Raw genomic sequence first — 25,428 nt, 5'->3', positions numbered from 1 at the left:
CTTTATTTTCTTGGGCTCCAAAATCACTGCAGATGGTGACTGCAGCCTATGAAGTTACAAGGTGCTTGCTCCTTGGAAGAAAGGTTATGACCAACCTGAAAGTGAAAGTGAAGTCGCTCAGTTGTGTCCGACTGTTTTCGACCCCACGGACTGTAGTCTATCAGGCTCCTTCGTCCATGGGATTTTTCAGGCAAGAGTGCTGGAGTGGATTGCCATTTCCTTCTCCTAGATAGCATATTAAAAAGCAGAGACATTAGTTTGCCAACAAAGGTCCATCTAGTCAAAGCTGTGGTTTTTCCAGTAGTCATGTGTGGATGTGAGAGTTGGAGTAGAAAGAAAGCTGAGCACCGAAGAATTGATGCTTTTGAACTGTGATGTTGGAGAAGACTCTTGAGAGTCCCTTGGACTGCAAGGAGATCCAACCAGTCCATCCCAAAGGAAATCAGTCCTGAATATTCATTGGAAGGACTGATGCTGAAGCTGAAACCCCAATTGTTTGGCAGCCTGTTTCGAAGAACTGACTCATTTGAAAAAACCCTGATGCTGGGAAAGATTGAAGGCAGGAGGAGAAGGGGATGAAAGAGGATGAGATGGTTGGGTGGCATCACCAACTCGATGGACATAAGTTTGAGTAAGCTCCAGGAGTTGGTGATGGACAGGGAAGGCTGGTGAGCTGCAGTCCACGGGGTTGCAAAGAATCAGATACGACTGAGCCACTGAACTGAACTAAATTATATCACTTTCTTTCATGTAACAAGTAAAATTTTCCTGTTTTAAACAGTGACTCATAATCTTCAGAAAAGAACATCAAAGCTGTCAATTTATAAATGCCCATTCAGGTTATACTTTTTTGCCATCTAGTGGTGAAGACTACTTCCTACTTGCCCCAGGTACATATTCTTACCTTCTGAACCCCCAAAAAACTTTTTCACATAGTCTTAAATTTTTAAGTTTTATGTGGTTTGATTTTGGGTTTTGTGTATGAAATGGGAAGGTCTTTTCCTCATTGTTTTTCTTCGTCCACTAGACTCATTATACTCTTTCCATGTCTACACCATACATAGCAAAACATTTCATTCCCAAGACTAATCTTAACTCAGTGATTAAAAACATGGACTCTGAGTCAAACTGTTAAGTATGAATCCTGGCTTCACTATAGTTATCTTGGGGAAATCCAACTTCTCAGTTTTCTCATCTGTAAATTGGGCTGGTGGGGAGGATAAAGGCATCTCTTTCATAGGGTTGTTATGAGGATTATTTATGAAGTTTTTTTTTTTCTTTTTACAGGATCTAGCTATATAAGTATTTTGATAAATAAACACTAGTTTGGCTTTTATAACCTAGCAAAATACCATACCTGCAGATTTATATCACTAAATGTGAACAGTGATAGTACTGTTTGATTTGTTTTACAAACTTTAGCTCAACTGTCATTGGCTTTTGAGTGACTTCTGTGTGACTCCTGTGTCAGCATGCTTACACAAATATAAAGGATACTCATTTTAATTCTTTGTTCGTGAATATGAATTGTAAGTGAAGAAGCAGTCTAACGGCGTGAAAATAAAAGATGAACAAACAAAGGGAATAAACATCATCTCAAAAACACAGTTGGACAGAACAACAAAAATTTGGCTCAGTATTCTAAGAGATTTGAGAGGGTATTGCACCCCTAAACCAAAAGGTTTTTAAGTAAAAATTGTTTTTGTACTTTAGAGTACCAAAGTAGCAATCTGAACTGAACAAGAAGAAATTCCCTAGGAAATAGAACTGAAAGAGAAGGAGAAAAAGAAAAAATTTGTAAGTATAATAGTCCTGGGATTCCTATATAGGAATTCCTGGTAGAAAGGAAAGGAGATGGAGAGGGAATTAAAAAACAGTAGAAGAAAAATTATTTAAGTCTTGGGCTTCAGATCAAAAGGACTTGTTAAATATACAACAGTATGAATAAAAACAACACACATTTAGGTATACATAGTCTCGTAGAATTTCAAAGCTAAGGATAGAGGAAAATCTGATTTTTTTTTTTTTTTGGAGGGAAGAGTTTTTGTTTTAAAGGAACAAAAAATCAGACTGGTATTAGCAATCAATATTGAATGCTAACCCACATTATCATGTGGGCTAATAATCTAAATTGGGGTGGAAATTTTTTTTAAATTTGTAATTCTAAAGCATGCCTAATTTGCCGTAGGTGTGAAATCTGAATAAGAACTTTTTAAAAGTGTTCACTAAAATATGCTTTATTTTCCCCGGGCCCTTGTGAAGGAGGGAGGGCAAATGCTTGGAGGTGTATTCTAGCAAAACCAAACAAAAAATAATCCCACAAAAGGATTAAAACATGGTATGAAACAGTAGAAGAAAGATGAAAAGAAATCCTGGATAGACACACAGCTGGACTGGGAAATGTCCCAGAACATGATTGTTTCAAATTAAAACAAAATTCACTGGGATCTAAGAACGTCTTCAGAAACAACACAGATTCTATTGCACAAATTCTCAGAATAAGAAGATGGAATATATTAAATGTTATGAAAGCTTCTGAATTTTGTAAAGACTAAAAAAAGGCACAGGTCTGAGGGAATTAAAGGTTCTTCAGAAAGTCCAAATATGAAACAAACTGAAATGTGCCTTATTTTTAAGCAGTTATCAGAGTTTATAAAAGCACCTTAACACTTGGAGTTTAGTGACCTAAAACATCACACTACCTGGATGGCAGTGGATAACACTGCAGATAATGTTTATTGTTACCCGTTTAAAAAAAATCATCCTGTAGATAAAACAGAAATTTAATAATTAAAAAAAACAAACTGCAAATGATATAAAATTTAATGTGAATGTAATTTTATACCCAGTTATAATTGTATTTGATTATATGGGAAGCCAGTAGAAACTTCCTGAAGTTGGTGGAACAAGAAGTGAAGATTCAAGTATAATGTTGAAAGTTATAAAAATAACCTATAAAAACTTAAAAAGTAACATCAAAATGAGCAGAGAATGGAGAAAGGGTAGATTCTCTAAATTTTTCATGATAAACATGATGGTGGAGGATAAACATATGAGTGTGGTATTAAACATCAGATCTAAAAACAAATGACCCAACATCGTAATTTCTGGGATGGAGCCTGGTTTGGGTTTCAGTTTCTGGTGGAATAAGGGAAGAGGCTTTTTTTTTTTTTTTTTTAAATCTATCCACCCATTCAACCAGCATCTGTCTATCATGTCTATATCTTTATTTTTGTCAAATTCACACAAGCATATGGTTAAAGAGCCAAATGATTCTACAAGATTTGTTGTAAAAATTAGCAAGCCAGAGCCCTGCTCTGTCTCTTTGGTATTTACCTCCTAAATAACATTATATTGCTACTTCTTATATGTTGACATCCCACTTACAAAAGGCCCCAAACTGTTACATTCTCCTTCCCACAACTTCCCCATGTACCCTTCCCATATAAGTATCATTGTATCTTTCAGATTATTCTGCTTCCTCAGAAGATTCTTCCAATGTAAACCTCTGGTCTTCTGAATTGGGAAGAATTATCTAGGGAACTGAATTCTTAAATTGACTTTCAACCAGTACTTACTTTATTTAGCCTGGAAGGAGACTACTTTTTATTTTTTAAACTTTGTTGTTTGACTTTTTTTTAAACCATGTCTTAAATTGCAATGTTACTTTTTAATATCATAGTCATCTCAATTATGCTGCCTATTTAATAATTATTTGAATATAGTATTTTCTGAACCTTATTAACTACTTTGATTATATCGTGCTGTGGATGGGTGTTTTAAGGTATGTAGTGTGTTTAAGTGTTCACCTGGAAAATGTCCCAGAAACAGATGTTACTTCTTATAAATATGAAGAAAATAATGTTTATTTGTGGAATATCTTCACCAATGTACATTGTGAACTTTGAAGATAAGCATGTTTTAGAAAGTTTTTCATTAGAAGTGCCAAAAATGCCATGTTTATGGGTAGGAAAATGTGTGTCTGTTCATATTTTAGCATATGCTCAACTTCACTTTCACTTTCATGCATTGGAGAAGGAAATGGCAACCCACTCTAGTATTCTTGCCTGGAGAATCCCAGGGATAGGGGAGCCTGGTGGGCTGCCATCTATGGGGTCGCACAGAGTCGGACATGACTGAAGCGACTTAGCAGCAGCAGCAGCAGCAGCAACAACATGTAGAGGTATGACTTTGAAATTGCACTTTATAGTCACCAAGAGTTTTATAGGAATCTGTGATATTAGCATATTCAAGTCATCAAACTGTCCTTCTGCTTAAACAGGAAGACTTGATTGAGTTGTTCAGGCATTGGTTGAGTGTATCATCAGGATCTTTAAATGTTTAGAATATTGTATGGATTGTGTTCAGAGAAATCAGTTAGCCAGTAGTCACAAACATTCTTAATATTTTCTTACGGTTTACCTGCAACTCCAACATACAAGGAACCTTTTAATAACATTGTTAAATAAAATGGCTTTTAAGTTAAGATTGGATTAGACGTAAAATTTTTGTTAAGATGATAATCTTCTATTATTATTGTATCAGTTCAGTTCAGTCGCTCAGTCATGTCTGACTCTTTGCAGCCCCATGAATTGCAGCACGCCAGGCCTCCCTGTCCATCACCAACTCCCGGAGTTCACTCAGACTTATGTCCATCGAGTTGGTGATGCCATCCAGCCATCCCATCCTCTGTTGTCCCCTTTTCCTCCTGCCCCCAATCCCTCCCAGCATCAGTCTTTTCCAATGAGTCAACTCTTCGCATGAGGTGACCAAAGTACTGGCAGTTTGAGCTTTAGCATCAGTCCTTTCAAAGAACACCCAGGGTTGATCTCCTTTAGGATGGACTGGTTGGATCTCCTTGCAGTCCAAGGGACTCTCAAGAGTCTTCTCCAACACCACAGTTCAAAAGCATCAATTCTTCGGCGCTCAGCTTTCTTCACAGTCCAACTCTCACATCCATACAGGACCACTGAAAAAACCATAGCCTTGACTAGACGGACCTTTGTTGGCAAAGTAATGTCTCTGCTTTTGAATATGCTATCTAGGTTGGTCATAACTTTCCTTCCAAGGAGTAAGCGTCTTTTAATTTCATGGCTGCAGTCACCATCTGCAGTGATTTTGGAGCCCCAAAAAATAAAAGTCTGACACCGTTTCCACTGTTTCCCCATCTATGCCATGAAGTGATGGGACCAGAGTCGGACACGACTGAGCAACTGATCTGATCTGATCAGATATGCAGATGACACCACCCTTATGGCAGAAAGTGAAGAGGAACTAAAAAGCCTTTTGATGAAAGTGAAAGTGGAGAGTGAAAAAGTTGGCTTAAAGCTTAACATTCAGAAAACTAAGATCGTGGCATCTGATCCCATCACTTCATGGGAAATAGATGGGGAAACAGTGGAAACGGTGTCAGACTTTATTTTTGGGGGCTCCAAAATCACTGCAGATGGTGACTGCAGCCATGAAATTAAAAGACGCTTACTCCTTGGAAGGAAAGTTATGACCAACCTAGATAGCATATTCAAAAGCAGAGACATTACTTTGCCAACACAGGTCCTTCTACTCAAGGCTATGGTTTTTCCAGTGGTCATGTATGGATGTGAGAGTTGGACTGTGAAGAAGGCTGAGCACTGAAGAATTGATGCCTTTGAACTGTGGTGTTGGAGAAGACTCTTGAGAGTCCCTTGGACTGCAAGGAGATCCAACCAGTCCATTCTGAAGGAGATCAGCCCTGGGATTTCTTTGGAAGGACTGATGCTAAAGCTAAACTCCAGTACTTTGGCCACCTCATGCAAGACTCATTGGAAAAGACTCTGATGCTGGGAGGGATTGGGGGCAGGAGGAGAAGGGGACGACAGAGGATGAGGTGGCTGGATGGCATCACTGACTTGATGGACATGAGTCTGGGTGAACTCTGGGAGTTGGTGACGGACAGGGAGGCCTGGCGTGCTGCGATTCATGGGGTCGCAAAGAGTCAGACACAACTGAGCGACTGAACTGAACTGAACTGACGGGACCAGATGCCATGATCTTAGTTGTCTGAACCGTTGAGCTTTAAGCCAACTTTTTCACTCTCCTCTTTCACTTTCATCAAGAGGCTTTTGAGTTCCTCTTCACTTTCTGCCATAAGGGTGGTGTCATCTGCATATCTCAGGTTATTGATATTTCTCCCAGCAATCTTGATTCCAGCTTGTGCTTCTTCCAGCCCAGCATTTCGCATGACGTACTCTGCATATAAGTTAAGTAAGCAGGGTGACAATATACAGCCTTGACATACTCCTTTTCCTATTTGGAACCAGTCTGTTGTGTAGGTAGTCTCATTTAGTTCTAGATGGTTACTTGTTCAACACAATCTATAAAAATTGCTTATATGTACTTTGATGGGAAGATTGGTGAGGAAGGAGCACCAGCATTGAAAGCTAGTGTGGATATTAAGCATGTAAACTGTGGTTCTGCATTGCCTGGGTTTGAATTCTTTTAGTTCAACACTACCTGCTAGGACTTTCTCCAGTGATGGAAATCCTCATTCTGCACTGTGGGGTTTGGAATGAACATGAACTTGGGCGAACTCCAGGAGATGGTGAGGGGCACGGAGGCCTGGCACACTGCCTTCCATGGGGTTGCAAATAGTCAGACATGGCTGGGTGGCTGAACAACAACAAGCACATGTGGCTAGTGTGGTTGAGGAACTGGATGTTTAATTTTAATTACTAAGTAGCCATAGATAGGTAGTGGCTCCTGTACTAGTGCAGTAAGAATTTTAAAACTAAAGGAAAACATAAGAATTACAGAAATGGCTGCATTGACCTGTATGTAAGACTGCTGAAGCACATTAGTTTGCTTAGCGTAGCTTTTATAGGCTCCTCAGCCTTAATTTCCATTGTCTATAATCATGCCATAGGTCCAGTTTCCTGACTTCTGATTCTTACAGTTTAACTTTCTTTTACTAAAAAAAATAAATTATGCTAACACTGCTGCTGCTGCTAAGTCGCTTCAGTTGTGTCGGACTCTGTGCGACCCCACAGATGGCAGCCCACCAGGCTCCACCGTCCCTGGGATTCTCCAGGCGAGAACACTGGAGTGGGTTGCCATTTCCTTCTCCAATGGAGGAAAGTGAAAGTGAAGTCGCTCAGTAAGTGTCCGACTCTTCGTGACCCCATGGACTACAGCCTACCAGGCTCCTCCATCCATGGGACCCTCCAGGCAAGAGTACTGGAGTGGGGTGCCAATGCCCTCTCCGTCATACTAACACTAGGAAGGAGATTATTTTGGTATCTCTGGTAGACCTCAACATTTTTATGTGTCTAACCTGAACTTTTCTCACCAACAGGAAAGGAAACTTACTTTGACATTGCCCAGTACATTTTGCCTATTTGCTGCTGTTGCTGCTGCTAAGTCGCTTCAGTCGTGTCCGACTCTGTGAGACCCCATAGACGGCAGCCCACCAGGCTCCCCGGTCTCTGGGATTCTCCAGGCAAGAACACTGGAGTGGGTTGCCATTTCCTTCTCCAATGCATGAAAGTGAAAAGTGAAAGTGAAGTTGCTCAGTCGTGTTCAACTCTTCCCAACCCCATGGACTGCAGCCTACCAGGCTCCTCCATCCATGGGATTTTCCAGGCAAGAGTACTGGAGTGAGTTGCCATTGCCTTCTCCATTGCCTATTTGAGAAACTCCTAAATTTTTAAAACAACAATTATTAGGGCATCTGTTCAGTTGTACCAACAAAAACCACATTTCATAGGTGTTCTCAAATGATACATTGGTCCAGTTATTAAGTTTCTCTAGAATCTTATTCATATTTAAAAATTATATAACTCTGTCTTAGAAAGTAACTGACGTGATTCAGTGAATAGTTCTGTGAAATTTTTCTTTTCAATTTGAAATAGTAAAAAAATACAGTGCTTTGAAAAACTCCTTTCCTAAGTCTTTTTTTCCTAGTAAAGTCACTCAATCAAGTCTTTTGATCTCACATACAGTGGAGTACTTCTGCTATTGATTTTTTTTTGGCTGTGCTGGGTCATTGCTGTCAGTGGTGGCTACTTTCTAGCTGCGGTGCATGAGCTTCTCATTGTGGTGGCTTCTCTTGTTGAGGAGTCAGGAGTCGTGGCCCACAGGCTTAGCTGCCTCATGGCATGTAGGATCTTACCAGATCAGGAATCGAACCTGTGTCTCCTACATTGGCAGGCACATTCTTAACCTCTGAGCCACCAGGGAAGCCCTGTTGATTCTTATAATGATCAAAAAGAAGAAATAAACATAACCTACCTCAAAGAGATAACAGTTGCATAAGCTGTATTTCAGGCTTCCCTGGTAGCTCAGATGATAAAGAGTCTGCTTGCAATACGGGAGACCTAGGTTCAATCCCTGGGTTGGGAAGATCCCCTGGAGGAGGACACGGCAAACCCACTTCAGTATTCTTGCCTGGAGAATCCCCATGGGCTGTACAGTCCATGGGGTCCCAGAGAGTCGGACATGACTGAGCAACTAACGCTCACACACAAGCTGTGTTTCTACGTACTATATATACAAATAAGAAAATGTGTTAAAACCACATATACACAAGAGAGGGGATATGTTTTTACATATAGCTGATTCACATTATTGTACAGCAGAAACCAACACAACTTGTAAAGCAATTACATTCCAATTAAAACAACATATAGTAAGCACCTTGTTTCTAAGTAACAGCAGAAATTTTGATCATTCTAAGTATTTTGGATTCTCTTTTGGGGGCGGGAGAGTGCAGGATCTTCACTGCTGCACCAGGGCTTTTCTAGCTGCTGCGAGCAGGGGCTACTCTGCACAGCTTCTCCTTGCGGTGGCTTCTCTTGTTGCAGACCATGAACTCTCGTTGCACAGGTTCTCAGTGCATGGGCTTCAGTAGATGCAGCACATGGGGTCAGTGGTTTGCTTAGTGGCCCCTCAGCATGTGGAATCTTCCCAGACCAGGGATTGAACCCGAGTCCTCTGCATTGATAGGCGGATTCCTACCCACTGGACTACTAGGGAAGTCCTGGGTGCTCTGTCTTGACTGGAAAATAAGTATATTGCCAAATTTCCTTAATGATGAATATTCCATTTCTCTTTATGCATTGAACTCTGTAATATATATGGCTCCCTAAAAAACCGTAACACATATTTTCCTTGTTGCTGCAGTTTGGTAAATGTTACTACAGATAACATGCTGGATGTTAGGGCGGCAGTGCCTCAGTCACTTGGTGCCCTCCAGGAAGACTGAAGTGAGCTTAATTTGCCTTACTTTGACACACCCCTAGGCTACTGAGCTGAATGTGATTAACCCCCTCGGTATAGTAGTATTAATGGTAATTTCCTTTGCATTAGTCAGTTGCGGTGTGCTGGGATCATGGCCTGCTTGCACAGAACCAACCTTAAATCTTATTTTGTTTTTTTTTTCCCTTTCTTTTTCATAGTTGAGTATCTTCTGTGCCATCACTTCTGACTTCATTCTGATCTTTGCTACCTCTTGCTCTTAATATTCAAACATCTACCTTGTTTATACATCTCTGGTGTTAGGCAGGCTCTGCTATAATTCTAACTTAATTTTTACTTTTCCGGGTTTCTTCTGGCAGTTTGAAAAAACATAAGTCTTTAATTTCTAGTTCAGTTCATTACAACAAACTCTTGAACCCTAAAAGAATCAATTATCCTTTGTACATGGTAGTAATATGAGACAGTCTGCATTACCAAGAAACTATTACAAAAGAGATCAAAGTAAGATTTTTTTTTCAGTACACGTTATTACATCAGGAATTGCCACAAGTCATTTCAGTTATTTCTTGTGTCAGAAGAAAGGAAGGAGATTATAGTATGTCATTTTATTTAAGAACGATCTTTAACACTACTAGTCTTACTGTTTTGCTGAGAAAGGACTCAGGTGTTCATCTTTTTTCCATTGTCATTGAGCAGGAAAAAGTTACCAGGAGAAGCAAGTTCTTAAATTATTATTTCATTCAATTTTTGGAACTTCCTTCTGCTATAAAAGTAAAGTAACTGAGTCCCCCGCCAAAAGGAAAACCTTAATTTTCACAATGGGCCATCTGTTTTAACATTGAGCTGACCTTTCATTTTGTGAATTGATTGCCAAAGGGGCAAGATTTCCTTCTCCCTGGGAGACTGTTAATATTCTGTGCTTTATAATGCACTGAACGATTTTAGTAACTAGCAATGCTTTTCCTGCCTCATTCAGATTCATACATTTTTATTTGATTGGTTCTATGCTGCCACCATACAGAACACCTAAGTAATTGTCACAAAATATGCTGGCTTGCTTTCTTAACATGTTGATTTGTAAACTTTTTGCCTTTTGTGGGAACTTCTGAGGTAAGGAGAATTGAGTTAATCTTAATAAACTTATTGCTTCCTTGATACCTCAGTTGGTAAAGATTCCACCTGCAATGCAGGAGACCCCCAGTTTGATTCCTGGGTCAGGAAGATCCGCTGGAGAAGGGATAGGCTACCCACTGCAGTATTCTTAGGCTTCCCTTGTGGCTCAGCTGGCAAAGAATCCGCCTGCAATGCTGGAGACCTGGGTTTGATCCCTGGGTTGGGAAGATCCCCTGAAGAAGGGAAAGGCTACCCACTCCAGTATTCTGGTCTGGAAAATTCCATGGACTGTATATGTATAGTCCATGGGGTCACAAAGATTCAGACAGGACTGAGCGACTTTCACCTCACTTCACTAATAATTTATTAACTCATTCGTCTAAAAAATTATGTTAAGAGACTTCATTATGTGTAAGATACTTTGCATGGCACTAGTGGTACAGAATGACCTTTCTTCATATATTTGTTAGCCTGTGTATCCTTCTGTCTATTCATGTTTTGTCCATTTCCTCTCTTGAGCTTTTTGTTATTTTCTTGTTTATGTAGAAGTTTCTTATTTTAGATATTAACCCTCTGACTGGATGGTTTTGGATGAAGAAATCATACTTCCCAAAGCATTTTTTTACTGAATAGAAATTCTTTATTTGGTTGAAGCTAAATTTGCTAGTGTTTTCTCTTTTATGGATTTTTTTTTTTCCTGAGTTGTATTAGTTTTGACTTTTAGAGTTATAATCCATCTGGAGTTTGTGTTCTACATACCGAGAGGTAAGGATACAACTAGTTTTTGGGGTTTTTTAATACAGTTTTTAAAGGTTACTATTACTGAAGCTGTGCAACTACCATCCAAGTTGAGTATAGAGTGTTTTCATTAAAAAGAAACCCCATACATACTCTATAGCCATTGTTCCCCAACTTTCCATGCTCTACAGTGCTTGAAAACCAGTAATCTCTTTCTATTTTTATAGATTTGCCTATTCTAGATGTTTCATATAAATAGAATCATAAAATGATCTTTTGTGACTGGCTTCTTTCAAGATCCATCCACTTTGTAGAATGCATCAATACTTGGCTCTTGTTTTTATTCAGTATTTCATCATATGGATATCCCACATTTTGTTTATCAGACGATGACCATTTGGATGGTTTCTGCCTTTTCAGCTATTATGAATTATGCCACTGTGAACGTTCATTTACAAGTTTTTGTGTAGACATATGTTTTCATGTCTCTTGGGTGTATACCTAGGATTAGAATTGCTTAGTCAAGTGGTAGCTCTGTGTTTTAAGTTTTTGAGGAACTGCCAAAGTGTTTCCCAAATAATTGTACCATTTTACTTCCTATCAACAGTGTTATGAAGGGTCCAATTTCTCAATATCCTTGTCAACCTTTTTTTTTTTTTCAATTGCCATCCTAGTGGGATTGAACTGGTATGTTGTGGCTTTGAACTGCATTTCACTAATGAGTAATGATGGGGAGCATCCATTCATGTGTTTATGCACCATTTGGATATCGTCTTTGGGAAAATGTCTTTTCAGATCTTGTTCATTTTTTATTGGGTATTTTTGTTGTTGCTGTTCTGTTACTCAAGAAATTAATATATTTCACCAGTCATTTAACTTATTCATGATATTTTTTACTTTTAAAGCTTGTCTATAAATCTGTCTTCTTTTTCATTTAGCATTTTAGATTTTGCACATCTTTTTCTCTTGATAAGTCTTGTCTGAATATTCTTTCCATAAAACTATGATTATGAATTCAGGTTCCAGAGTCATTCTGCCACTTATTAGTTCTACCATTTACTAGCTGTGTCACCCCTGGCAGGTTTATAACTACTCTGTGCCTCTCTTTCCTCAATTGGAAAACAAGTATAAGGGTAGTCTTTATGTAAGAGGATTATTGAAAGAATTAAGTGAATTAATATGTGAAAAGGATTAGTACAGTGCCTGACACTTTAGGATTAGTAAGTGCTCAGTTACTGCTATGAAAAGTGAAAGTCGCTCAGTTATGTTCGACTCTTTGCGACCCCGTGGACTATCCAGTCCATGGGATTCTCCAGGCCAGAATACTGGAGTGGGTAGCTTTTCCCTTCTCCAGGGCATTTTCCCAACCCAGGGATCGAGTCCAGGTCTCCCACATTGCAGGCAGATTGTTTACCAGCTGAGCCACAAGGGAAACCCTCAGTTACTGCTAGTTGCTGTTAGAAGTAGTGGAAGCCTTTTCTAAGAATCTTTTTTTTTTTTTTTTTTTTTTGGTCTGTTAATTTTTCTGTTGCTTTTTGTTCTCTATTTTGTTGATATCTACCATTAATTTACCATAATTATTTGTGTTTATATGCCTTCTTGAAGTTTAACATCCTGATAAATATATAAAGCTAAACATTTGTAATAAATGACTATAATTACTTCAGGTGTTTCTTAGAAACTGTCAGATATTTCAGAATTCCCTGTCAGCCCATGATTAGGACTCCATGCTTCCACTGCAGGGGACATGGGTGTAATCCCCGGTCAAGGAACTAAGATCCTGCATGCCCTGTGATGGGGCACTCCCCAAAGAAATTATATTCATGCTTTTCTTCTGTGTCTTAAGCTCATCAATATTAATATTCTGATCAGTTCAGATGACAGTGCCCCTGCACATTTGTACTATTTCCAATCCTCTCCATATTGGTATTTCTCTGAAGTTTTGATTCTGGATTATTAGGGATATACTTTGTTGCTTTTTTCCTTCACTGCTTATTTACTAAAAGAAACAGATGTTATATTAACTCATATCTCAGACTTCTCTTGGATTTCTTTTCCTTTTTACTAAAATTTTTCAAAGAGGATCTCGGTTTAATCTGAGTTCTTGTGTTTTTGCAGATATCTTTATTTTGTCCTCATGTTAAATTGGTATGTTGTCTCTCTGTGAAATTCTAGCTTCAAAGTTTTTAACTTATTTTAAACCTATCCCTTCAGCGTCTTCTGGTTTCTAGCATCACTATTGACAAGTTAGATGTTCATCTGATTCTTGTTCCATTGTAAGTAATTTCTTCTTTTTGGAAGCTTTCAGATTTTTGTTTCAGTTTTAATATCAACTGTAATTTGTCTAACTGTGAATGTTTTCTTAAATACCTTCTTGGCATTCTGAGCTATTTCGGTCTGAATTTTCTTTTATTCTGAAAAATTACTAAGATTGTCTTTATTTTATCCTCTGTTTTTTTTGGAGGGATTCTTATATAATATTGATATTAGTTTTTATTTCTACTTACATCCTCCTTAAATTTTCTTCTTTATTTTCCATCTCTTATCCTCCTGAAAGCTTCTGTACTTGGGAATTCCTCATCCTGATTTTCCAGTTCACTAATGTGTTCTTAAACTCTTATTGATACTTGTACCCATCCACCAGTGTAATTCTTTGTTTCAGATACTGATTTTTCTATTGCAGAGATTCCAGTTGTATTTTTCTTTCTGACATTTTTTTCTGCTTCATCTTTAAGTTTTCTCTTCTCTCTCTCTCTGTAAATAAGTTTATTATAACTTATTTTAAATCCCTATTTTTGTTTGGTCATAACTGTTGTTTTCTACCTGTGATTATTTTGTTGCCAAGAAATAACTGGTAAATGACATGTTTATATTCAAGTGAGTTATATAAAAAAATTGGGTTTAAATTATCTAAATTTAACAAGATATTTCAGTGACTTATCAAGAATAAGATATTCTCCCTCAGTAGTTTGCTCAGTTCTGATCATAGTAAAACTTAGGTTTGTTTTATTTATATTTTCTGTTGTGGAAAAATTTCACATTTATAGGAAAGGAGAGAATAACTTTTAAGCAAGTCTGGGTTGCTGCCCTATCAGAGCTGTTATTAGGAAAGCAATAATTTCCAAGGTTTTGTTATTAAGTGGATACTAGTTATGTGGATTCAAGGCAGTGGAGGTGGGAATAATTTCTTCTGCCACCATTAAGAAAATTAGGTTCTTTCATTAGACTTGACCGTGGCACAGCAGATTTTTCTCGTCTTCATCTTTTCTTTGGTGTTTATCTTCAGAAGCATCTCTGCAGCATTGTGTGTGTTCAGTCAGCCAGATTTATTTCAAAATTACTATAGTATATAAAAGTCTTCATGTTCAAGAAGTAAATTACAGGAACATAGTATAGCCAATAAGCTTTTAATAGGCTGTTCAGAGTGAGCAGTTGGTGGCATGTAAGGTAATTGGAAGTGAGAAATAACCATAGGCAGAGTATTAAACAGATGGCACTGATATATTGTATCTTCTACCTCATCTTTTTCCAGATCATCTTTTTTGTAACTGACCCTTTGAACTTCTTTCTCTACCATCCCTGCCAGATCTTTTGTTCACCTGGCCAGGATAATAGATTTGTAACCAAATTCTGCAGCAGACATCACTAATTTGTCGCACATTCTTTGTCTGGCAAACCCTGGGTATCCCCTCAGAATCCTTCTCAGCACAACCCTTCATGGAACCAATTAGAATTTTCTATCATCATAGATGACAACTAGTTGTCATTTCTGCTCTATCTGACTCTTTCCAACCACAGTAAGACATTAACTTACTCAGGTTGTATTCATTTTGAAGGCTGAAAGGGAATAAAGATAGAAATGCAAGTAAAATGCTTCCCTTTCTGCCTTTACTTTACTCATCTTTTAAAGGCTTTCATATCACTCCTACCCTTGCTTGCTTCTTTCTCTGATGTTTCTGCTGCTTCTTTCTACCTACTCAATTTATACATGGAAATTAACACATTTGTATTAAGCAATATAAACTAGATTTTGAATCAGTAATTAATGAAATAGGCATCCCTTTCTTTATGTATTCAACACTTTAGTCACTCTTCTGAGTGATTTTTTTTTTTTCATTTTTTTTGGTATAATGAAGTACTTTTTTCCTATCCTTTATTTAGATTTTTTAGAGAAAATTAGATGACATTAGACCAGACCAGAGAGACCTCTGGTTACTCTGGAAGGTGTTTGTTTTGAATGCCTTCTTACTGGAACTAAGTAATGGTCTGCCAATAAAAAGAGATAAGAATTTAAGAAAGGATAATTAGAAGGAAATGCTGGTAGGGCAAACAAGTAGTACTTTATTTATGTTCCTGAGTTAATATGAACTGTGGATACTTTTAAAATATTGATGAAAAAGGCACAGGAGAAAGTGGACCATTCTGAGTGTCGACTATAGCCATTATTACCATGTTAAATGCTTTAACAATATCATTGTATTTGTTCTTCACGACCAGTCTGTTCATTGTAGGCATTTACTTAACGAAGACAATAAGGGTCAAAAAGGTAAATAATTTGCTCAAGGTTATATGGTTAACAAGTGCTACCCCCAACTCTGACTTCAAACGTTCCACTTATTTCTGTCCAACCATTTGAAAGTTTTCCTTGAGCAGATTTTACCTTTTTTTCCATAATAATGCCTTCTTGATTTGGGCAATAATTACATACATAACATATATTGATTTTAATGTCTTATAGGTTATTTAGGCCGCTGGCACTATGGCTGAAATAATAGGCTTCTGAGTCAAGTAGTGTTCTCAGCCTTTGAGGCAGTATGACCTAGGGATGTAGGACGATGCCTGAGCCTGGTGTAAAATCCTGGCTCTGCAGCTGATTGACCTTGTGCAGGTTTCTTTCTCAGACTACCAAAGAGGACTGCTTAGAGGATTAAACATGCGAAAAGGCATAGTACACTTAGCACAGCACCTGATAGACAGTAAGTGCTTCATCAGTGCTATTATTATATGTTTATTATGTTAAATCCCTAACTTCTCTTGAGATTCTGAAAATTTTCACTGAAATTACAAACTAAAGATATTTCATACCTCCTTTGTTGTTTTTTGTGGAGAAATATCAAATTTATACCCCTATTCTCTGGTATGAATATCATTTTTCATATTTTGGTTAAGTATTACAAGATATCACTACTATTTGAAAGGTGTCATGTAGTATTTGAATCTGTTTTCTGCTCAGGAGTATTTGCCTCACCTCAGGATTTAATGTGTTTCTACAAAGATGCCAAAAATCTGTTGGGGCAAGGATACTTCATGTAACAGTAGTAGACACTGACCACTAGTAGAATTTACTGGTTGGTGTCTTTGTTTTAACTTTTATTGTATGTAAATGCAGAATGCACATTCAGTGATTAAAACATTGACTATTTTCTTTTTCAGAAGATGAATAATCTTTCGTTCAGTGAGCTATGTTGCCTCTTCTGCTGTCCACCTTGTCCAGGGAAAATTGCTTCAAAGTTAGCATTTTTGCCACCTGATCCAACTTATACGCTGATGTGTGATGAAAGTGGAAGCCGTTGGACTTTACACCTATCAGAACGAGCAGACTGGCAATATTCTTCTAGAGAAAAAGATGCCATTGAATGTTTCATGACTAGAACCAGTAAAGGCAACAGAATTGCCTGCATGTTTGTGCGTTGCTCACCCAATGCCAAATATACTTTACTCTTCTCACATGGAAATGCTGTTGATCTTGGTCAGATGAGCAGCTTTTACATAGGACTGGGATCACGGATTAATTGTAATATATTCTCATATGATTATTCTGGATATGGTGCAAGTTCTGGGAAACCAACAGAGAAGAACCTCTATGCAGACATAGAAGCTGCTTGGCTTGCTCTTAGGACAAGGTAAATAGTGATTGGAAATTGTTTTCCACACGCTGAAATTGTCTTGTGTAAAAATAATATGTTTTTGTAATACACCTTGAAGTACTAAGTAGAGATTATATTTACCTGTATAAATCTATAAATAGTTACAGTTTTAGATTATAATTTTAAATTTTGTATAATAGCATAAAAGAGTTTGATAAATTATGTGTGTGTGTGAGAGAGAGATTCTTAAAAATTTATTTAAGCCAATGAAAAATGTTTGGCTTTAGAAACTTATTAGAGAAAAAGAAAACTTACTGGATTGTGGTATTAAAATGTTTATTCAAAGTTGCAGAATTTCAAGAGAGAAAAAACAGTGATTTAAATAATCATTCACTTGATCTGTCATTAACAGAATAAGAGACTAGATTGCTTTTGTTCAGATCCTAAGCAGGATTTGCATTATTTTATATAATTAAAAATAAATAGAAATTACATTAATCATCTTTTAGTCGCCAAGATACTTACAATTTTTTCTTGAAAAATATTGCAGTTTTGTATACTTCAGTGCATTTTCTCATCAGACAGATAATGTACACTAAATAGAAATAATACCTTAGTACAAATTATTCCTCATTATACATTAATAAGCTGCCTGAATTCCAGAGTATTTTAGAGTACATAGAGAAAACTTCCCATTCCTAATTTAATCTTTAAATATTAATATTAATGGTTTCAGTTGGCTGGGAAGAACTTCCTCAATTTTATTAGTAGGTATAATCTTTTTAGAAAATGTCTTTAGAAACATTTACCCCCCTCCCCCAAGATGTATAATAGAATTATGGTCTCATAGCAGAGTTCTGTCCAGGGAAAGAACTGGACAGAAGTGTATAAAAGAGATTAAGTCAATTGAAATGATATGAGAACATATTTCTAACAAGTAAAAAAAAAGAGATGGTAAGTAGTAATTAAGTAGCTTCGGGGTGGGAGGGAGGCAGGCATAGAAGGGTAAATATTTATAAACGTCCAAACTACCGTAAATGACTGCAAAATCTGCTTCAGTTACACTGGTATCAATCCCCTCAGGCATACAAACAAAAGTGAGTGCCTGCTTTCAGAGTCAGCCAGTTGAATATAGTATAATACTTGTCAGGAAAATATAATTTTTTAAATAACAGATTTATTGCAATATAATTCACATACTATAATCAACTTCAGTGAATTAGTATAGTGCTAAAAGCAGAAAGCCTTCCTTACTAGTGCTAAGTAAAACAAAAGTATAAATTTATTGAAGTAAAACATTATTATCCAGTTAGGTGTTCTTTCTCGGAGAAGGCAATGGCACCCCACTCCAGTACTCTTGCCTAGAAAATCCCATGGATGGAGGAGCCTGGTGGGCTGCAGTCCATGAGGTCGCTAAGAGTCGGTCACGACTGAGCGACTTCAGTTTCACTTTTCACTTTCATGCATTGGAGAAGGAAATGGCAACCCACCCCAGTGTTCTTGCCTGGAGAATCCCAGGGACGAGGCAGTCTGGTGGGCTGCCGTCTGTGGGGTTGTACAGAATCGGACACAACTGAAGTGACTTAGCAGGTGTTCTTTCTATGTTTACGTAAAAGAATCCCCTCTTGTAAGTGGTCAGCTTTATTATTTTTCTTTTTTAAGTTTTCTCTGATATCAATTTAAAAGAAACGTTCTAAAATGATTTCTTATCTTGGTTAATCTTTTTATACATTTGACCAGTATGACTGAAGAGCAGGAACAGAATAGGTAAATTATCTCACATACTCGTTTACCATAGAATTTCAGACTTGTAATTTCTCTTACATTGAACCCTAAATATGGTTAGAGGACTTAGTAAGTATAGGAAGTCTTGAAAACTTTAACTTTTCTGTTTCTTTGCTTAATGAAGAGGTTGAGTTAAATCATCTCCAAGATTCTTTCCAGTTCTTGAATTCTATCATCTAATAAAATATGTGTAATTAGAATGCATGCCTTTCATTTCCTTTACTGAATTAAAGTAAAAAGTTAGGGTTTAAGTAACAGGAAGGGAAAAAATAATTAATGAGCTTAATTATTATTTGAGTAACTTCCTTTTAAGGGTAATTGAATATTTATAACCCACATTACTGAACTTCTGATGGATCAACAGAAAATAAGGGACTAATACTCACTCTGTGGCCTTTCCCCCACAGTCTCTGAGCTCCTTATCTGTGTGCTGTAATAGAAAAAGCACTGGACCTGGAGTCAGTATACCTGAGCCTAATTATAGGTCTGTCATTAACTTACTCTGACTTTGAACATCTGCTCAGTAAGCAGCTGACCTAGATTAGATGGTCTCTAAAGTCCTTTCCAACATGTACTATTCTGAAATTCTGTTTCTGCCTCAAGTCCTCTGATGCTAAATTGGCAGCTGCTTCTGCTACTTTGGAGCCTTGCCATTGCTAGCTTTAGCCTAAAACCCGTCACTGCCACCAAATGTTCATTTTCCTAATTCCTTCATTCCTATAAAGTTAAGTCTGTTGCAAACAAACAAAAAAAAACTTTTCTTAGTTTTGTTACATTTAGAGTCAATCTGGAGTAACTCGAACCCAGTCTCTGGGCCAGGGTCCAAATTTTTGTGTAGAACTGATTTGAAGAAATTGTAAGGCGGTACGTCACCACCTAGATAGTTCGAATAGTCTTGTGCCCCTGGCAAGAGCTATAGGAAGCACAAGGGTTTATCTTACTTTTTTCCTGGTAAATATTCAGATTCTTTTACCTTTTCACAAAACTAAAAACTGTTGTGCAGATAACTGTCAGCATCCAGAAATGACTGCTGTCAGACCACTAAAGTGGAAAGGCAGTGTACTTGATGTGACTCTAGCCCTTAATCGCACATTCATAAGCTCCCACAGTACCTCACTTACACTGCCAGTAGTTTATAGTTAGGACAATTATATTGTAGAAACATAGTGTGTATCCAGTATTACTGAAACATTTTTAAAGGAATTAAGGTAGTTCTCTTGAGATTTTGTCATGAAGTCTATTCATAAATCACCAAACCATGTGGCATTTGAAATTCCCATTCATCTGTTGATCTTTTTCCACATTAGTCCATTTCTATGGGTGAATAAATGCAAATCTCAAGAAAATAAGTAGTTTGCGCTAGGCTATAATACATATATTTTATTCATTCCCTACTGTTAACTATGACCAACTTCAGAAAATAAAAAGAGCCACTTTTAATACCTAGAGAAATAAAGAACCTCTGTTACATTGAATGGAATATAAAAACTGAATCTCCATTAAAATATTAGTGACATAGTATGTTCCAAATATATTTAATAGTAAGCTACATTGAATTGTATAAATGATTTAATAAATTCATTCTTTAAGGTTAACATTGTAAGAGACCTCAGCTACTATTTTTTCAAAAGATGGAATGGAAACCGATGAAATAAATGAATATAGATTTTATTATGGCATTAGATATGGTAGTGGTGACTAAGAAACTTAAATTTTAAATATAAATTTGTTGGCATTGTCTCATTCTAAGTCATTCTTTTGTAAGATTAAGTACTTACTAGTGACTGAACATTTCATACCAGTCTGACTCTACAACCCTTTTTTTTTTTTAAACTTCTGTACTATGTAGATATGGCATTCGCCCTGAAAATGTGATTATATATGGCCAGAGTATAGGGACAGTACCATCTGTGGATCTTGCTGCTCGGTATGAGAGTGCTGCTGTTATTCTTCATTCTCCTTTGACCTCAGGAATGCGAGTTGCTTTTCCTGATACCAAGAAGACCTACTGTTTTGATGCATTCCCAAAGTAAGTATTAATATGCAAGTAGTTTAATTCAAAAAAATTTTAGAAGGAATTTTTTTCCATCGCTCAAGGTATTCATGATACAGTTCTCTCAGCCTTGAACTCCTATTAATATTTTACATATATTATCGAAATTGTGAAATAATTAATCTGTGAAGAGGGTGGTGGCAGGACACCAGTCAGCAGGCTGAAATGTTTGCGCAATAGTAACCTAGGTGAAAAGTGCTGTGAGCCTTATTCCCCAGACAGTGGCACTCGTATTGGAGACAAGAGAATGAATTTGAGAAGTAAAATTGATAGAATAAATGTTAGACTGTATATAAACAAAAGACATTGAATATAATTCCCAGATTTCTTTTCTTTTTTTTTTTTAATATTTATTCATTTATTTGGCTGCACCAGGTCTTAGTTGCAGCATGTGGGATCTAGTTCCCTGACCAGGGATCGAACCTGGGCCCCCTGCTTTGGGAGCTGAGAGAGTTAACCACTGGACCAGCAGGGAGGTCCCCCCAGATTTCTGTTGAGTTGCTAATGGGTGATAGTGCCATCCAGTGAGGTGCATAATACTGAAGGAGAGGAACAAGTAGAGGAAAAGGAGATACATGTGCATAAAAATAAGTGAATGATGTCTCATTAGTGATATGTTTTACAAAAGAAATGAATTGCAAAAATGTTGTCTTAAATGAACCAGAATAATTATTGCCCCATAAGTCTGCAAACATAAGTGTTAGATTTAAAAGGAGGACTACATTTCTTCATGTCTCTCAACGTAGAATGATAGTTCGTGCTAGCTCCTCTTCATCATTACAAAAAAATTGATGGCCTGTTTTTCCCAATAAAGGGAAAAGGCAAGAAGTGAGAGCCTGGCAAATTTCAGTCTTACTTTCTTTCTCAAATGGGCAGCAATACGAAGGTTTTTTGTGAATGATAGATGGGCCAAAGGCCAAAACATCACTCAATTATTTATAAGAACAGCAAGGGTCATTTCAAAACCATTTTTTCTTCATTAGCCTAAAGGCTTACTTTGGTAGGCAAGCTTATGGGAGCATATGATCCTATCACCAGAGCAAGCCTATGGGGTTTTTTGGTTTTTACATTTATTGGGGATTTGTTTTGGTTTTAGAAAATGGTAGATTGGAGGGTATATGTGTTATACTGTTTTGCTGAATGGTTGGAATGATAGGGAGACATTTGGGGTAAACTACTGCCAAGTTATGTGTCTGTCTGACACCCTCTTTCGTTTTAGCTACACCAACAGAAGCACTAACAGTAAACTGTTTGAAAAACATACATTTCCTTTTTTGTTTAATTCCTCTATTATGGAATAGTTGGCAGCAAATAATATACCCAAGCATTTCTCCTTACCAAATGTTGCCTTGAATTATTTCATTGATGTCTTCTTTTTCAAGACTCTATCCTCATTTTATGCTTATAATACCTAAATGCCTTGGCGTCTCTCTCTCTCTCTCAGGAAATTTTTAAAGAATTGTTATTTGTAAGGCTTCTTTGTATAGTTTGTCTCTTCCAAATTGCCCTTTTTTATTGTTTATTTTGATCCTTGTGTTACATTTAAAGTATTCTCCTCTGATGTCTGATAATTCTTGGTTATGTGCTCATATGGAAAAGTAAGGAATTAAAGAGCTGACCTGAAGTGGGTGATTAAGACTTGTTGACTGAGTTTCACTATCCAGTGATCTGGTCAAGCCGATTAGTTGGGGATTCCCATGCTGCTCATCAGAATTTATTTATCTTTCCTCTTAAGGCAAATATATAGTCTCCAAAGAAGACTCTTCCTACATCTATGCCTTAGGAATGAAGGCCTGGATGCCAGCATGTATATGTTTACTTGTTATTTGATATCTCTGCCTTAAACTGTGTCTGTAATCCCCTAGTCCACTAGGTACAGGGAAGTTACCCAGCTGCAAAAGCAAGGGGAAGGAAAAGAACTGGGGCAGGGGTGGCTAACTACTTCTTAAAGAGACTTTGAACAAATTCTGTAGATTTGAATCACCTGCCTTCATCCCCATGTCAGTTCCTTCTGGAGTATTCCGTAGTACAAATTGGGCTGGTTCTTCACTTTACCCTTCTATCCTCTTAAAATTGTGTTTTCTCCTACACTTTTAATCTATTTTCTCACATACTCATCTGCTTTCCTGTTCCAAAATGTTGTATTTTATTTTAATTTTTGTGAGTAAATACCCTAAAAAAATATATTTTGCTATCATTTTAGTAAGAGATTAGGAGGGAGAAAAAAATATGAGTGCAGAGAGGTATTAAGTTAGCACATAGCTGAAATAGCCCTTGATTTCCTCCTCTCCTTGCAACCTAAGTTTCTATTCTAAATATCAACATTGTAGAAAGGAGAGATTCCCCTGGCAGTCCAGTGGTTAAGACTCTGCACTTCCCATTGCTCTGGAACTAAGATCCCACATGCTATAGAACAGCCAAAAAGAAAAAATATCTGTAGAAAAGCAAACTAAGGTGACTGTAATAATTGAGTCATTCTCTCAAACAGAAGTGCATGAAATTAACATCTTCAGATAATCTTAAAGCAGGGAGTAATGTAAAGATGACTTTTGAATCTTATTTCTAATCTAAAAGGTATCTATCCCTCTGAATTGATTTACAGGTGGTTCTGATGTTTGAATTATCTAATATAACACAAGAAAATCTGTTTTATGTTTCCTTTTCATACTTAATTTGTTGACTTCTTCCCCCTTCTCTTTTCCTACAGCATTGACAAAATCTCTAAGATAACCTCTCCAGTATTAATAATTCATGGGACTGAAGATGAAGTAATAGACTTTTCACATGGTCTCGCATTGTTTGAGCGTTGCCAAAGACCTGTGGAGCCTCTGTGGGTTGAAGGGGCAGGTCACAATGATGTGGAACTTTATGGACAATACCTTGAAAGATTGAAACAGTTTGTGTCACAGGAACTGGTAAATTTGTAAAATATTCTGTAAATTTGCATATTGGATTTTCTTTTCTTGCTGAACTGCACTCTTTGGTAAATAACATAAAACCTGAAGGTTTTGTTTGCAAATCATGTCAGTTGCCTTCATAAATGTACAGGTAATGATTTGTTAACAGACTTAATGAAGGTTTTAATTACCAAACTAAAAACTGGAAATAACAGTATCATGCAGTCAGGCTATGTAATTTATATTTTTTCTGTGAATTTTTTTTTAAACATCAAGATGAGTACTGTATGAAATTTTAATTCTATAAAATCAAATGCTATAAAAGTATTGCCAAATGCTTTTGCATATCAGAAACAAATTTATAAATATTTTTAAAACATCTCAATGTACTAAATCTTATCCTGGTATAAAAATGTAATATTCTTTCAATAAAAAGCTGTATATCTAAAACAGTTCAAGTACTCATAATAAACTATATGAAAACATGCAAGTTCACTAAAGATGACCTAAACCCTGTTGTACAGGGATAGAGATTTAAAAGGTTATTTTTATTGTAAAATACATTGAATTTTCTGTATTCCCTGGTTATCATACATTTTCTCCTTAAAAAAAAAAAATGATGTAAGTCTTAATTTTTATGCCATCTGTTAATTTACCAACTAGTTACCTTTAAATGAGAAGTCACGATAGAACTGAATTTGAACTAGTTTTGAGTTTTAAGTTTGGTACTGTGAGGCAACTACTTAAAATTTTCAAATTAGTAATTTAAAAGGCATTTAGAGCTTCAAGAATGATTTTGTACACAATGTTTTAAATTTTGACTAATCCCGTAGAAATGCAATACTATCATTATTAGAAAATCTGAAAGTCCATTAGATGTTCCTTAAGACTACACACAGACTGGCTGTTCAATCCGTTTTCACTCTGACTGTTTTTAAGAATAAGACCTGTTGTTTTGAATTACTTTCTGAGAATTTCATGGATTTACTCCTGGATGCAGGAGATAAGAAAACATTTAATTCATAACTTTTATAATAACCAATGTAGTAAAAAAAAAAAAATAAAGCTCACACACAAAAACTAAGTTGCCTTTCCTTGAATGAATACTGCTTGAATAAAACAATGAAAGAAAAATTAAAATTAATGGTATGTAGTCTAATTTGTAAATGAATGAATATACACACTGTGGATATATTTTAAGGCCTTATGTAGTTTTAATTGTTCTGCTTGTTCTGTGGTTATGTCTAAGACTATAGTATATGATTCTCTTCAAAGTATATCAAGTATTGTGAATGCTTTGGTTCAGATGTGTCGAATTAATAGTAAAACAAAAATATGCCACTCAGCTGTGCTTGTTTTCCTTCTTCCATGCTCCTCACTTCCTACTTAAAATAAGGACTGGAAAAAAATACCATTGATCTTTATAGTATATAGATCTATAGTTTTCTAAATTTTATTATTATTGCTTTCTTTTAAAGAGACTTTTTCCTTCTTATTATTGTCTTGAAGCCTAGATAGTTCCTTATTTGTACAACATACCCCAGAGTTTGGCTAAGTGGGTTTTTTTATATCTATATATATTATCACCTGGGAAAATCAAAATATTGATCATACTACTTCAGTATTTACTCACTCATTCACCAGGTACTTACTGAATGTTTAAATCATTCAAAACCCTATGCCAAATAAAGGTAGACATCAACCTTGTCCTCAGAGACTTCACAGTATAACTGAGGAGACAGAT

At 36.6% G+C, this 25,428-nt stretch overlaps 1 protein-coding gene across 2 annotated transcripts in view; it reads left to right on the top strand.

Moving 5' to 3' along the window:
* The window catches only part of ABHD17B (abhydrolase domain containing 17B, depalmitoylase), a 48,868-nt gene extending 23,839 nt beyond the window's left edge, over window positions 1–25,029 (top strand). For both annotated transcript variants that reach the window (XM_019966061.2, XM_019966062.2), the window contains exons 2-4: window positions 16,516–16,985; window positions 20,584–20,763; window positions 23,495–25,029. In XM_019966061.2, the coding sequence (XP_019821620.1) occupies window positions 16,519–16,985; window positions 20,584–20,763; window positions 23,495–23,714 (867 nt within the window). In that variant the 5' untranslated portion in view covers window positions 16,516–16,518 and the 3' untranslated portion in view covers window positions 23,715–25,029. The remainder of the gene's footprint in view (window positions 1–16,515; window positions 16,986–20,583; window positions 20,764–23,494) is intronic.
* The last annotated feature ends 399 nt before the right edge of the window (window positions 25,030–25,428 follow it).

This window comes from Bos indicus, chromosome 8 (assembly GCF_029378745.1).
Source record: "Bos indicus isolate NIAB-ARS_2022 breed Sahiwal x Tharparkar chromosome 8, NIAB-ARS_B.indTharparkar_mat_pri_1.0, whole genome shotgun sequence".
NCBI classification, from domain to species: Eukaryota; Metazoa; Chordata; class Mammalia; order Artiodactyla; family Bovidae; genus Bos; species Bos indicus.
The sequence above is the reverse complement of the archived record's forward strand: the minus strand, read 5'-3'. Positions and strand labels throughout refer to the sequence as shown.